This window comes from Mobula hypostoma, chromosome 18 (assembly GCF_963921235.1).
Source record: "Mobula hypostoma chromosome 18, sMobHyp1.1, whole genome shotgun sequence".
NCBI classification, from domain to species: Eukaryota; Metazoa; Chordata; class Chondrichthyes; order Myliobatiformes; family Myliobatidae; genus Mobula; species Mobula hypostoma.
In genome coordinates this window covers 69,915,722-69,932,137 of record NC_086114.1, presented here as the reverse complement: position 1 = coordinate 69,932,137, position 16,416 = coordinate 69,915,722, and the positions used below count along the sequence as shown (strand labels likewise).

The following is a 16,416-nucleotide window of genomic DNA, read 5'->3' as shown; positions in this document are numbered from 1 at the left end:
GGCCTCACCTGACATTCCTCCACATTGAAATCATACACAGTCTACTTACAGGAAAGAGGGCTGCAGGCTGAATGACTCCCTCCCCAGAAGGATGAGGCACAAATGTGCTAACCACCTCCTGGTTCCCACTGCTGCCAAATGTTCGCTGCTGTCCTTTTCAGGGAATCCTAAATGGAATACGAGGAATCTGGTAGAGGACAAAAGGAGCCCTTATCAGCAGAGGGCTCAAAAAATGACCCTACAGCCTCTCTTTCATGCTTTCCCAGACAATATTTCCTCCACATTGCACAGAGGGTGAGAGTGGAAGCCCCATTTACCTGCTCCTCTGGGACCCTAGCTGTGAGCAACACTAAAAACACTTCTTTACGGGATGTGTTGAATTCCCCTCTCCCCGTCTGTTTATCCACCTACATGCACACTCTTCTACATATTCTAAACTCTGTAATAATTGAGTTGCTGCCGTTGTCCAATCCCATAGTGATGTATTATACTACAGCACAATACAGGCTCTTCCCCTTATGCTAAAGGGAAACCAGAAATTTTATAATATTATGATCACTCTCTCCTGAGCGTTCTTTAATCACATCCAGGTCATTATACAACACCTAATCCAGAATAATCTATACCCCTAGTGCACTCAATCATAAACTGCTCTAAAAAGCCATCTCGTTTTCATTCTACAATCCCCCTCTGATTTTCCTGATCTACCTGCATATTGAAATCCCTCATGATTTCCCTGTTTATATGCCTTTTCTATCTCCCATTGTAACTTGTACCCTACATCCTGGCTATTGTTTGGAGCTTGTGTATAACTCCCTTAAGGGACTTTTTACCCTTGTAGTTTCTTAACTCTACCCACAAGGATTCTATACCTTCAGATCCTATGTCAACTTTTTCTACTGGTTTGGTTTTATTTTTTGACCAACAGAGCCACTCCACTCCTGTCTACCTGCCTATCGTTTTGATACATTGTGTGTCCTTTGATGTTAAGCTCTCAAATATGATCTTCTTTCAGCCGCAGCTCAATGATGCCCACAACATCATACCTGCCAATCTGGGACTGTGCTTCCTTATTCCTTATACTGCATGCATTCAAATATAGCACTTTCAGTCCGGTACTCATCACCCTTTTTGAATTTGGTACTTTACCTCATCCCACTGACTGCAATTTTCCCTAACATCTGCCTGTCCATAAGACCACAGGCTAGGAGCAGAATTAGGCCATTCAGCCCATTGAGTCTGCTCCACCATTCCATTATGGTCGATCCCAGATCCCACCCAATCCCATACACCTGCCCTCTCACCATATCCTTTAATGCCTTGACCAATCAAGAAACTATAAGATTCCACTTTTAATATACCTATGGACTTGGTCTCCACCACAATCTGTGGCAGAGCATTCCACAGATTCAGTACTCTCTGGCTTTAAAAAAACTCCTTCTTACCTCTGTTCTAAAGGGTCGCCCCTCATTCTGGATATCTCCACCACAGGAAACAGCTTCTCACCTTATCTAGTCCTTCAACATTCGATAGGTTTCAATGATTCTTCTAAATTCCAGTGAGTACAGGCCCAAAGCTGCCAAACACTCCTCATATGTTAACCCCTTCATTCCTGGAATCATCCTCATGAACCTCCTGTGGACTCTCTGCAATGATAACACATCCTTCTGAGATATGGGACCCAAAACTGTCGTCAATACTTCAAGTGTCTGATAAAGCCTTAACATTATCTCATGGCTTTTATATTCCGTTCTCCTTGAAATAAATACCAACAATTTTCCTTATTTACCACACCCCCCAAGGACTCCTATTCCCTCTGCACCTCTGACATTTGAACCTTCTCCCCATTTTGATAATAGTCCACATTATTGTTCCTTTTACCAAAATGCATTATCGTACATTTCCCCACACTGTATTCCATCTGCCTCTTCTTTGTCTAAGTCCTGCTGCAATCTCATTGCTTCCTCAGCACTACCTACCCCTCCACCTATCTTTGTATCATCAGCAAACTTTGCCACAAAGCCATCTATTCCATAATCCAAATCACTGACAAACAATGTGAAACGTAACGGTCCCAATACTGACCCCTGAAAAGCACCACTAGTCACTGGCAGCCAAGCAGAAAAGACCCCCTTTATTCCCATTCGCTGCCTCCTACCTGTCAGCCATTCCTCTGTCCATGTCAGTTTCTTTCCTGTAACGCCATAGGATTTTATCTTGTTAAGCAGCCTGATGTGTGGCACCTTATCAAATGCCTTTTGAAAATCCAAGTAAATGACATCCACTGCCTCTCCTTTGTCCACCCTCAGATATTTCCTTGAAGAACTCTAACAGATTTGTCAGGCTAGATTTCCCTTCACAGAAACCATGATGACTTTGACTTAGTTTATCATTAGTCTCCAAGTACCCTGAAACACTATCCTTAATAAAGATGGCGCCAGTAACTGGCGACTTTGCGCGTGCTCTCCCGAACAAACTGCCCTCTCCACTATCCTATACCCGAGAGACCCTTCTAAACCTCCAATCTAGTAAGATCAAGATCAACAACACCCTGGCGAAGCTACTGACCCAGCTGGAGACCACCGCGTCAGAATTGCTTCTTAAACTCCAGACCGCACCTGGACCCGACCAGCGAGGCCCACCACGTTCCCGGAGACCCGTGGTCTGCTACCGTGCCGGAGCGCTTGGAGACACGGCCCATTCCAATCAGCACCTCTCCGGAGCAGACGACCACACAGAAGTGATGGCGGAGACTTCAAGGTGCCCCAGGCGTTTCCCCTGAGTGACCACCGTAAAGCCCCCTTGGTGGCCATCCACAGCTGCCAGAAGTGAGGCCTCCGCCGCCGACTTCAGAAATCGAGCCCGAGGCTTGGCTGGAGCGGAGGCCTCTGCAACCGTGACTCAGCTCACGGACTTGTCTCAGCCAGGAGCCCGGCCCTCCGGGATTAAGTGTCGGCTTCGGGGTCCGACCCAATCGACAGCCCGGGCCCCCGGCAGCTGGAAGTGGCAACGGAGCCTCCCCCGTTACTCGGCCCGACCTAGAGCGTCCAACGACGCAACCCGCTGGTAAATCCACACGAGATGCGTCCACCAACCTCAGGGAGCTGACAACAACACACTGCATCCTGCTGGTCAGATTGAAGCTGAAGGGCTTCAGGGTCCCTATGCCCACCATCCTACTAGCTAATGTGCAAGCCATAGAGAACAAGGTGGATGATCTTAAAGGGAGACTCACCTACTGCAGGGAGATGCAGAACTGCTGTGTATACTGTTTCACCGAGACCTGGCTCTCCCCTGCCACCCCCGACTGTGCCATCCAACCGGAGGGATTTTCGATCCATCAGATGGACCGCACGGCGTCTTCGGGCAGGACGAGGGGAGGTGGTGTCTGCCTACTGATCAACACTGCGTGGTGCTCGGACACAGTGTTACTGACAAGCTCCTGCAGCCCAGACCTGGAACACCTGTCAGTGAAGTGTTGTCCCTACTATCTGTCACAGGAATTCACCTCGGTCATACTGACAGCGGTCTACATTCCCCCCCCGGGCGGACGTGGAGTGTGCTCTGAACATACTGTATGCCAACATCAGTGAACTTGAGACCAGGTATCCGGAGGATTTGCTCATTACAGCGGGGGACTTTAACTAGGCCAACCTCAGAAAGGCGCTGCCAAAGTTATACCAACATGTCTCCTGCCCCACTAGAGGCCCGAATATACTTGACCACTGCTAAACAGCAGTCAAGGATGCCTACAGTTCCGTCCCACGACCTCACTTCGGTAAATTGGACCTTCAGGCCGTACTCCTCCTCCCGGATAACAAACAGAAACTGAAGTGGAAGGTCACGGTGTCAAAAGTAGTGTCACGTTGGACGGAGGAAACGGATGAGGTCCTCTGTGACTGCTTTGAATTGGTGGACTGGTTAGTATTCAGGGACTCGGCAGCTAACCTCGATGAGTATGCCTCAGCTGTCACACACTTTATTTGGAAATGCACGGAGGACTGTGTGTCTCGCAAGACGATCCGGGTATTCCTTAACCGGAAACCTTGGATGAATTATGAGGTCAAGTCCCTTTTAGAGGCTAGAGCTGTGGCTTTTAGGTCCGGGGATACCAGTCGCTACACGGAATCCAGGTGTGAACTCCGGAAAGCCATTAAGGGCGCCAAGAGGCAATATCGAGCCAAGTTGTTAGCCCAGGCTAACCAGAGGGATGCCAGTAGACTATGGCAGGGTCTAAATGAGATCACTGGGTGCAAAGAAAAGGCTGGGAATATCAATAACTGTGGCGCTTCTCTTCCTGATGAACTTAACGTATTCTACGCAAGATTCGAACAGAAGAGGAGCGTCCCGCTCCCTCTGGATGAACCAGACCTGGTGGCATCGAGATTCATCGTCACCGAGGAGGACGTTAGAAGGACCTTCCTGAAGATAAATCCAAGGAAGGCAACGGGCCCAGATGGCGTCCCAGGACAGGTTCTCCAGGCCTATGCAAGCGAGCTAGCTGGAGTGTTTGCTGACATCTCCAACTGCTCCTTGCTTCAGTCTAAGATCCCCTCGTGTTTTAAGAAGGCAACGATAATCCCAGTGCCGTAGAAGAGCAAAGTGGCATGCCTGAATGACTATCGACCTGTGGCTCTGACATCAATTGCTATGAAGTGCTTCGAGAGATTGGTTATGGCACACATCAACCACAGCCTACTGACCAACCTCGACGCTTTGCAATTCGTGTATCGGAGCAACAGGACGACGGCAGATGCCATCTCTCTGGCCCTACATTCCTCCTTAGAACGCCTGGAGAATAAAGACGCATACGTAAGGCTCCTTTTCATTGACTACAGCTCTGCCTTTAATACCATCATCCCAAATAAACTGATTCCTAAGCTCCGGAATCTGGGCCTCAGCACTCAGATCTGCAGCTGGATCTTCAGCTTCCTCACAGACAGGACCTAGGCTATAAAAATAGGGGACAAGTTCTCCTCTACAATCACTCTGAGCACCGGTGCCCCACAAGGCTGTGTACTCAGCCCCCTGCTGTACTCACTGTACACCCATGATTGTGTAGCCAAGTTTCCATCAAACTCAATATATAAGTTTGCTGATGACACAACAATTGTAGGCTGTATCTCGGGTAATGATGAGTTTGAGTACAGAGAGGAAATTAAGAACCTGGTGGCATGGTGCGAAGACAATAACCTATCCCTCAACATCAGCAAGGCAAAGGAATTGGTTGTTGACTTCAGAAGGAGTAGTGGACTGCACGACCCAATTTACGTTGGTGGTGCGCAAGTGGAACAGGTCAAAAGCTTTAAGTTCCTCGGGGTCAATATCACAAATGACCTGACTTGGTCCAACCAAGCAGAGTTCACTGCAAAGAAGGCCCACCAGCACCTTTACTTCCTGAGAAAACTAAAGAAATTTGGCCTGTCCCCTAAAACCCTCACTAATTTTTATAGATGCACCATAGAAAGCATTCTTCTAGGGTGCATCACAACCTGGTATGGAAGTTGTCCTGTCCAAGACCGAAAGAGGCTGCAGAAGATCGTGAACACGGCGCAGCACATCACACAAACCATCACACATCACACAAACCAAACTTCCGTCCTTGGACTCACTTTACACTGCACGCTGTCAGAGCAGTGCTGCCAGGATAATCAAGGACACGACCCACCCAACCAACACACTTTTCATCCCTCTTCCCTCCGGGAGAAGGCTCAGGAGCTTGAAGACTCGTACGGCCAGATTTGGGAACAGCTTCTTTCCAACTGTGATAAAACTGCTGAACAGATCCTGACCCAGATCTGGGCCGTACCCTCCAAATATCCGGACCTGCCTCTGGGTTTTTTTGCACTACCTCACTTTCCATTTTTCTATTTTCTATTTATGATTTATAATTTAAATTTTTAATATTTACTAATTTTAACTATTTTTAATATTTAATATTTGTAATCCAGGGAGTGGGAAGCTCAGAATCAAATATCGCTGTGATGATTGTACGTTCTAGTATCAATTGTTCGGTGACAATAAAGTATAAAGTATAATAATGAACTCCAACACTTTCCCAACCACTGAGTTTACGCTAACTGGCCTATAATTTCCTTTCTTTTGCCTTCCTCCCTTTTAAAAAGTGGAGTGACATTTGCAAGTTTCCATTCCTCCAGGACCATGCCAGGATCAAGTGATTCTTGAAAGACCATGACCAATGCATCTGCTATCTCTTCAGCAACCTCTCTCAGGACTCTGGGATGTAGTCCACCTGGTCCAGGTGACTTATCCATATTAAGCCCTTTGAGTTTGCCGGCACTTTTTCCTTTGTAAAAGCAATGGCACTCACTCCTGCTCCCTGATACTCACGGACACACTGCCAGTGTCTTCCACAGTGAAGACAGATGCAAAGTACACATTAAGTTCATCTGCCATTTCTTAATTCCCCCATTACTACCTCACCAGCATCACTTTCCAGTGGCCCAACATAAACTCTCACCTCCCTTTTACTCTTTATATAACTGAAAAATACTTTTGGTATCCTGCTTTATGTTATTGGCTAGTTTGCGCTCATAGTTCATCTCTTCCTTCTTATCGCTTTTTTAGTAACCTTCTGTTGGATTTTAAAAGCTTCCCAATCATCTGACTTCCCACTCACTTTTGCTACATTATATACCCTTTCCTTGGCTTTTATGATCCTTAACTTCCCCTGTCAGCCACGGTTGCTTACCCTGCCATTTGAGGACTACTTAGATTAGATTACTTCTTCTGTGGAACATATCTATCCTGCACCTTGTAAACTATTCCCAGAAACTTCAGCCATCTCTGTTCTGCCGTCATCCCTGCCAATATCCTCCTCCAAACCAACTGGGCAAGTTCCACTCTCATGCCTCTGTAATTCCCTTTATTCCATTGCAATACTGATACATCTGACTTATGCTTCTCCCTCTCAAACTGAAGTATGAATTCAATCATGTTATCAACACTGCCTCCTCAGGGTTCCTTTGCGTTAAGCTGACTAATAAGATTTGGGTTATTGCACAACCCCCAATCTAAGACAGCCTTTCCCCGAGCAGGCTCAAGCACAAACTGCTCTAAAAAGCCACCTCATAGGCATTCAAGAAATTCCCTCTCTTGCAATCCGACACCAGCCTGATTTTCCCTATTCCCTCGCATATTGAAATCCCCCATTACAAATGTGCCATTACCCTCATTACATGCCTTTTCCAGCTCCCTTTGTAATCTCAATCGCACATCTTGGCTACTATTTGGAGGCCTACATATGATTCCCATAATGTTTTTTTACTTTTACAGTTTCTTAACTCCACCCACAAAGATTCAACATTCTCTGACCCTATGTCACCTCTTTTTAATGGAATTCCATCTCTTACCAACAGAGCCACACCACATCCTATGACTTCCAGTCTGTCCTTTTGATACAAAGTATATCCTTTGATGTTAAACTCCCAACAATGACCTACTTGTAGCCAGGACTCAGTGATGCCCACAACATCATACTGACCAATCTCTAATTGTGCAACAAATTTGTCCACCTTACTCTAAATGCTATGCACATTTATTAACAGCGTCTTCAGTCCTGCATTCATTGTCCTTTTGAATATTGCCTCTATGGCACAATTTAACTCTTTGCTCTGTCTGTACCCAATCATTGGCTTGTCCTTCCTTACATTCATGTTACACCATCATCTACTTGTAAACCTGCTGGCTCATCCTCAGCTCTACCATACTGGTTCCCATCCCCCTGCCATATTAGTTTAAACCACTCCCAACAACTCTAGTAAAAACCTGCTGACAAGAATATTGGTTGCCCGGGATTCAAATGTAACCCATCCCTTTTGTACAGGTCCCACCCGCCTGACTTTCCCTAACAAGCCAAAGGTCATCGAGCTGCAGGTCCAGTTCCCTAACACGGTCTCTAAGGAGCTGCATCTTGATGCATCTGACACAGATGTAGTCATCAGGGAGGCTGGGAATCTCCTGGAATCTGACACACATAACAGAACATTGACACTGTAGACATGCCCCCTATTCTCTCAAGAGTTAAATAAGGAAAAAAGAAATTAGGAATGAGCTTACGTACTCACCTTGCCTCTACCTGTCCTTGCCAAAGGCCCGTTGAGCCATAGCCTTACCGCTCTGTTAACAACTGCTCCCACAAAGACTACTCTGCTTGACGATACCCCTCTTTTATGGAGACTGGATTTTTAAGGTCTTCGCTGGACTTGTGCAGGAGTGCTTCTACTGCGTCTGCACAGTACTCCTATCAAAGACTGCCTTTGAAAAATCTTCCTGCTTTTCTTTTCTTGCTCTCAGTCTCACTACACACTGCCTCTGCCCACCCCATCGCTTTGTTTCCCATCCCCCTGCCAGATTAGTTTAAATGATCTCCATCAGCTCTGGCAAACCTGCCTGCAAGGAGACTGGTTCCTCTTGTTTCAGCTGTAACTCGTCCCTTTTGTACAGGTCGTAGCTTCTCCAGAGGAGATCCCAAAGATCCAGAAACCTAAAACCATGCCCCCTGCACCAATTCCTTAGGCACTTATTCATTTACCAACTCAACCTATTCTTACCCTCACTGATGCAGGGCACAGTCGGTAATCCAGAGATGACTACCCTGCGTTTCAGCTTTCTGTCTAACTTCCTAAATTCTCTCTTCAGCATATTCTCCCTTTTCCTACCTATGTCATTGTTTTCAGTATCCACAAGGACTTCCAGTGCTCCCCCTCCCCCATCAACTCGATTCAAGACATCCCTGACGCTGGCACTTGGGTGGCAACATACCATCTGGGTATCTCTCCCACATCCACAGAATCTCCTTTCTGCTCTAATTACGGAATCCCCTCTCACCACTGCATTCCTCCTTTCCACCCTTCCCATTAGAGAGCCTCAGAGTCTGTCACTGCAGCTTCCTCCTTGCAGTCCCCCTCCTCACCTTAACAGTATCCTTCAACCTCTGCCATTCCAGAGAATACAACCTCTCATTATAGCACGTCCTGTAATCCAGACAGCATCCTGCACTCTCTCAACATCCTTTCTATAATAGGGTGGCCAGAGCCATTATCTGGTTTGTGGTAAAGCCACAAGATGTTGCTTTTACCTTACCTTTCCTATGCTGGTGACCTGGTGGCCCACTTCCTGGAATTCCATTAATCATCTGTTTAGCAAATGTCTCTGCCGGGTGATGACTCCAGTCTGTACTGCAGATCACTGTGTTTCGAATGGGTTCGGAGGGGCAACAGGACATCGACCTTGCAATCTTAACAGCGTTACTGAAAGGTGAGTGCTCCCAAACTTTGAGAAACTTGTATTATTCTTTGTATTAAGGTGCTGTGACAGCGCAGTGGTTAGCACAATGTACAACACTTTAACAGCTCAGGTCGTTCACGACTACGGAGTTCAGTTCAAACGTTGAAGGTACGTTTACTATGTAAACAGTATAAAGTTCCTGCAGGCAGCCGCGAAATGAAGAAACACCATGGAATCTGTCCATCATTCACCCAACACACAAGAAAAGAACAAATTGCACAAGCAGACAATACGTAAACATCAAGTAGTCGTACAGGAGTCTTCAGTTTAGTTCAGTTCAACGTCGTGCCACTAGCCCACTGCAGGCCACATGGCAAAGAATTCTTTGCCAGTGCCCTAGACCATATCAATCATCCAAATCAAACCACTGAAAAATAACTAAAAAATAGTATACCCAGAATCCAGGAACACATGCATCATTAATCCCATAGTCCCCCAAGATGAGTGCACAGCCTCACTTACCAACCCTTGCCATGTGAATCCCAAGACTCCTGCACTCTCCTCTGACAGCAGCTAGCGAGAGGGGGAGGAAGACCAGTTAAATGCAGGCAGATGGTGCCGAACACTCGCACATCCTCCACGCTTATCCTTGTCAACTACAACCTTGCTCGGTGCCTCAATCAGAGAAAAGCAGTGGAGTCAATCGTGGGCTCACGCCCTGTGTCCAGGCTATGCACTCTGCTCCAAACCTCACCAAACTCCCCTGGAGTCAGCAAAGCACAAAATCACTCAGTCAGTCCAAAAACACACTGAAAATGTAAATTACAGGTTCCAGTTACACACAGCTTTGTAGTAGATTCATGTTTGAAAGAAAGTGAAGTAAAAGAAACAGTTTTGTGAGCTGTCTGCAGGTTGCTTGCATTGTTCACTGGCGCTTTCAGTACGTCCTCCCTGTGGGCTCTCTGTAGGTCCTCCAGTTTCCTCCCACAGTCCAAACGATATACTGGGTAGGTTACTTGGTCATTGTAAGGTTAATTGGTCATTGATTAGGTTAGGGTTGACCAGATTTGTTGGATGTTGCTGAGGCAATGTAACTTGCAGGGCTGGGAGGACCCACTTGGTGCTGTACTAACAAACTAGCGGACTGATTAAACAAACAAACAAGTAAATACATCTCTCAGTGCTCCCGGCGGTTCTCTCGTCGGTTCTCCACGTGTGTTAGACCAGCTCACAAATGGTCCCGTGGGGTCTCCACGTGTGTTAGACCAGCTTCCAAATGGTCCTATCGGTTCTCCATGTGTTAGACCAGCTTCCAAATGGTCCCGTCAGTTCTCCATGTGTGTTAGACCAGCTCACAAATGGTCCTGTCAGTTCTCCACGTGCGTTAGACCAGTTCACAAATGGTCCCATCTGTTCTCCACCTGTGTTAGACCAGCTCACAAATGGTCCTGTCAGTTCTCCACGTGTATTAGACCAGTTCACAAATAGTCCCGTCAGTTCTCCACGTGTGTTAGACCACGTGGGTTAGCATGGAGCAGGGGCTGAATGTGGGTCTGATGGGAAGGCCAGGGATTTGCAGTGGATTAGAGAGATAGGGTGGGTGAAGTTTACGGCCAAAGACTGAGAGGGGATGATTGTGAGGTCAGAGTGGGCATGTGTGTGTGAGATTAAGGGCGGGGATCATTGTAATGTTTGCAGTGAGGTGAGCTTCTTGACAAATGACAGGTATACAAAGAGGGTTTCTCAGTTACACGCAGATTTCCAGGGATTATCTTTCAATACTAAACATTTGTTTCTCTCCTTCCAGGTACAAATGCATCAGCCCCAGACCAGCTGAGCCTGGCTATGGCCTGGAACAGGGTGGACATTGCCCATAATCACATCTTTGTCTTTGGGAAATACTGGCCGGTAAACCCTTTCACATTTTCTCAAGCTGCAACTTTCAGAGGAAGCAAGGCCCAGTTAATGTCTTCACTGAAATCCATACCATAAGGACATGGTGTAATAAACAGATGCTCTGCCTGTCAACAAGATCATGGATAATGTTTATCATCAGTGGCACTTCCCTTCACTAATTCCATTCCGATCCCTACACTAGTTCCATTCAGATCCTCTACACTAATTCCATCCTGATTCCCTACACTAACTCCAATTTGATCCCTACACTAATTCCATTCCAATTCCCTACACTAACCCCATTCCTTGTTTCGCTCTCTAACCCCATTCCATGATTCCCTACTCTAACCTTATTCCTTGATTACCTTCACTAACCCCATGCCAAATCCCGACACTAACCCTTTTCCCATTCCCTGCAGCAACCCCACTCCTTGATTCCCTGCTGCAACCCAATTCCCTGATTCCCTACACTAACCCCATTCTGATTTTCTGCACTAACCTCATTCTCTGTTTCCGCACACCAACACTACACTAATTCCATTCCAATTTCCTACACTAACTTTGTTCCCTGATTTCCTACACTAACCACATTCCAATTTCCTGCAGTAACCCCAATCCCTGATTCCCGACATTAATACCATTCCAATTCCCTGACTAACTGCATTCCCTGATTCCTGACATTAATCCCATTCCAATTCCCTGCACTAACCCCATTCCCTGTTTCCTGACATTAATCTCATTCCATTTCCCTGCACTAACCCCATTCCCTGTTTCCTAACATTAATCCCATTCCATTTCCCTGCACTAACCCTATTCCTATTCCTTACACTGTCTGCATAACCTGATTCATTACAACTGTCTTGTTCCAATTCTCTTATCTAACCCATTCCCTGATTCCCTACACCAACTCCATTCCCTGGTTCCCTACACTAATCCCATTCCAATTTTCTACACCCCTGACCCATTTCCTGTACCCGACACCAATGCTGTTCCCTGACTCCCTACACTAATCACATTCCAATTCCCTGCACTAACCCCATTCCCTGTTTCCTGACATTAATCTCATTCCATTTCCCTGCACTAACCCCATTCCCTGTTTCCTAACATTAATCCCATTCCATTTCCCTGCACTAACCCTATTCCTATTCCTTACACTGTCTGCATAACCTGATTCATTACAACTGTCTTGTTCCAATTCTCTTATCTAACCCATTCCCTGATTCTCTACACCAACTCCATTCCCTGGTTCCCTACACTAATCCCATTCCAATTTTCTACACTGACCCATTTCCTGTACCCGACACCAATGCTGTTCCCTGACTCCCTACACTAATCACAGTCCGATTCCCTGCACTAACCCATTCCCTGATTCCCTACACTAACCCTATTCCATGAATTCCTACGCTTGCCTATTGCAATTCCCCACACTAATCCTTGCATCTTTTGGGAATTGTATATATTTCGATCAGATGAATTCCCGTTCTCTGAGACTCGAGGGAGTGTGTATAACCCTGTCCAGAGAAGAGTAACATCTGTTCCTCGAATCAATCTGTTGAAGGTTACCTGCACTCTGTCATAAGTACATCCTTCCTTGTGTATGGAGACCAGTCCTGAATATAATCTTCCAGTTCAACTGTCTCCAGTGCGTGATATCATTCCGTAGAGAGTCTTTCCTGATTACTCTCATATCCTGGTCATGAAAGATTCCATAACCTCTTCCATCCTAATTGCCTGCTTGTTCCACCCATTGTGTCACAATTCATCCATCCCACAGAACTGTCTCAGGGCTAGTCCTGCCCCTACTTCGGAAGTATCACCCCACTGTGTTATCTCCACAATACCAGCCCCGACACCTCTTCACCGTTTAACACTGTCTCCCCAGCAATGCAGTGCTTCCGACTGCCCCCGCAGTCACTGCCCCTACCCTCCAGTCACTGCCCTTCCTTCCAGTCGCTGCCCATCCCGAGTCACTGCCCCTCCCCAGTCGCTCCCCCTCCCCAGTCGCTGTCCCTCCCTCCAGTCACTACCCCTCCCTCCAGTCACTGTCCCTTCCTCAGTCACTGTCCCTCCCCAGTCACTACCCCTCCCCAGTCACTGCCCCTCCCCAGTCACTGTCCCTCCCCAGTCACTGCCCCCCAGTCGCAGCCCCTCCCTCCAGTCACTATCCCCCCGTCACTGTCCCTCCCTCCAGTCACTGCCCCTCCCTCCAGTCACTACCCCTCCCCAGTCACTGTCCCTTCCTCAGTCACTGTCCCTCCCCAGTCACTGCCCCCCAGTCGCAGCCCCTCCCCAGTCGCTGCCCCTCCCTCCAGTCACTATCCCCCCGTCGCTGTCCCTCCCCAGTCGCTGCCCCTCCCTCCAGTCACTATCCCCCCATCGCTGTCCCTCCCTCCAGTCACTGCCCCTCCCTCCAGTCGCTGCCCCTCCTTCCAGTCACTGCCCCTCCCTCCAGTCACTACCCCTCCCTCCAGTCACTGTCCCTTCCTCAGTCACTGTCCTTCCCCAGTCACTACCCCTCCCCAGTCACTACCCCTCCACAGTCACTGCCCCTCCCCAGTCGCTCCCCCTCCCCAGTCGCTGTCCCTCCCTCCAGTCACTACCCCTCCCTCCAGTCACTGTCCCTTCCTCAGTCACTGTCCCTCCCCAGTCACTACCCCTCCCCAGTCACTGCCCCTCCCCAGTCACTACCCCTCCCCAGTCACTGCCCCCCCGTCGCAGCCCCTCCCTCCAGTCACTATCCCCCCGTCACTGTCCCTCCCGCCAGTCACTGCCCCTCCCTCCAGTCACTACCCCTCCCCAGTCACTGTCACTTCCTCAGTCACTGTCCCTCCCCAGTCACTGCCCCCCAGTCGCAGCCCCTCCCCAGTCGCTGCCCCTCCCTCCAGTCACTATCCCCCCGTCGCTGTCCCTCCCCAGTCGCTGCCCCTCCCTCCAGTCACTATCCCCCCATCGCTGTCCCTCCCTCCAGTCACTGCCCCTCCCTCCAGTCGCTGCCCCTCCTTCCAGTCACTGCCCCTCCCTCCAGTCACTACCCCTCCCTCCAGTCACTGTCCCTTCCTCAGTCACTGTCCCTCCCCAGTCACTACCCCTCCCCAGTCGCTGACCCTCCCCAGTCGCTGTCCCTCCCTAGTCACTGCCCCCCAGTCGCAGCCCCTCCCCAGTCACTACCCCTCCCCAGTCGCTGCCCCTCCCCAGTCGCTCCTCCTCCCCAGTCGCTGCCCCTCCCCAGTCACTACCCCTCCCCAGTCATTGTCCCTCCACAGTCACTACCCCTCCCTCCAGTCACTGTCCCTCTCCAGTCGCTCCCCCTCCCCATTCACTGCCCCTCCCCAGTCGCTGCCCCTCCCCAGTCACTGCCCCTCTCCAGTCGCTGCCCCCCCAGTCGCAGCCCCTCCCCAGTCACTACCCCTCTCTAGTCATTGTCCCTCCACAGTCACTACACCTCCCCAGTCACTACCCCTCCCCAGTCACTGTTCCTCCCCAGTCACTGTTCCTCCCCAGTCACTGCCCCCCAGTCACTGCCCCTCCCCAGTCACTGTCCCTCCCCAGTCGCTGCCCCTCTCTAGTCACTGTCTCTCCCAGTCACTACCCCTCCCCAGTCACTACCCCTCCCCAGTCACTACCCCTCCCAGGTCGCTGTCTCTCTCAGTCACTACCCCTCCCCAGTCACTGCCCCCCAGTCACTGCCCCTCTCCAGTCACTACCCCTCCCCAGTCACTACCCCTCCCAGGTCGCTGTCTCTCTCAGTCACTACCCCTCCCCAGTCACTGCCCCCCAGTCACTGCCCCTCTCCAGTCACTACTCCTCCCCAGTCACTACCCCTCCCCAGTCACTACCCCTCCCCAGTCGCTGTCTCTCTCAGTCACTACCCCTCCCCAGTCACTGCCCCTCTCTAGTCACTGTCTCTCCCAGTCACTGCCCCTCCCCAGTCACTGTTCCTCCCCAGTCACTGCCCCTCCCCAGTCACTGCCCCCCAGTCACTGCCCCTCCCCAGTCACTGTCCCTCCCCAGTCACTGTTCCTCCCCAGTCACTGCCCCTCCCCAGTCACTGCCCCCCAGTCACTGCCCCTCCCCAGTCACTGTCCCTCCCCAGTCACTGTCCCTCCCCAGTCGCTGCCCCTCTCTAGTCACTGTCTCTCCCAGTCACTACCCCTCCCCAGTCACTACCCCTCTCTAGTCACTACCCCTCCCCAGTCACTGCCCCTCTCTAGTCACTGTCTCTCCCAGTCACTACCCCTCCCCAGTCGCTGTCTCTCTCAATCACTACCCCTCCCCAGTCACTGCCCCCCAGTCACTGCCCCCCAGTCACTGTCCCTCCCCAGTCACTGCCCCTCCCCAGTCACTACACCTCCCCGGTCACTGCCCCTCCCCAGTCGCTGGCCCTCCCCAGTCGCTGCCCCTCTCTAGTCATTGTCCCTCCACAGTCACTACCCCTCCCTCCAGTCACTGTCCCTCTCCAGTCGCTCCCCCTCCCCGGTCACTGCCCCTCCCCAGTCGCTGCCCCTCCCCAGTCGCAGCCCCTCCCCAGTCACTACCCCTCCCCAGTCACTGCCCCTCCCCAGTCACTGTCCCTTCCCAGTCACTGCCCCTCCCCAGTCGCTGCCCCTCTCTAGTCATTGTCCCTCCACAGTCATTACCCCTCCCTCCAGTCACTGTCCCTTCCTCAGTCACTGTCCCTCCCCAGTCACTGCCCCTCCCCAGTCACTGCCCCCCAGTCGCAGCCCCTCCCCAGTCGCTGCCCCTCCCTCCAGTCACTATCCCCCCGTCACTGTCCCTCCCTCCAGTCACTGCCCCTCCCTCCAGTCGCTGCCCCTCCTTCCAGTCACTGCCCCTCCCTCCAGTCACTGTCCCTCCTTCCAGTCACTGCCCCTCCCTCCAGTCACTACCCCTCCCCAGTCGCTGTCCCTTCCTCAGTCACTGTCCCTCCCCAGTCACTACCCCTCCCCAGTCACTGCCCCTCCCCAGTCGCTGTCCCTCCCCAGTCACTGCCCCCCAGTCGCAGCCCCTCCCCAGTCGCTGCCCCTCCCTCCAGTCACTATCCCCCGTCACTGTCCCTCCCTCCAGTCACTGCCCCTCCCTCCAGTCGCTGCCCCTCCTTCCAGTCACTGCCCCTCCCTCCAGTCACTGTCCCTCCTTCCAGTCACTGCCCCTCCCTCCAGTCACTACCCCTCCCCAGTCGCTGTCCCTTCCTCAGTCACTGTCCCTCCCCAGTCACTACCCCTCCCCAGTCACTGCCCCTCCCCAGTCGCTGTCCCTCCCCAGTCACTGCCC

At 50.5% G+C, this 16,416-nt stretch overlaps 1 protein-coding gene across 1 annotated transcript in view; it reads left to right on the top strand.

The window, feature by feature from the left end:
- LOC134358136 (transient receptor potential cation channel subfamily M member 1-like) overlaps positions 1 to 16,416 on the top strand; it is a 245,739-nt gene that overhangs the window by 130,097 nt on the left and 99,226 nt on the right. Inside the window, exons 9-10 of the mRNA XM_063070122.1 lie at positions 9,207 to 9,279; positions 11,057 to 11,157. Coding sequence (XP_062926192.1) covers positions 9,207 to 9,279; positions 11,057 to 11,157 — 174 coding nt within the window. The remainder of the gene's footprint in view (positions 1 to 9,206; positions 9,280 to 11,056; positions 11,158 to 16,416) is intronic.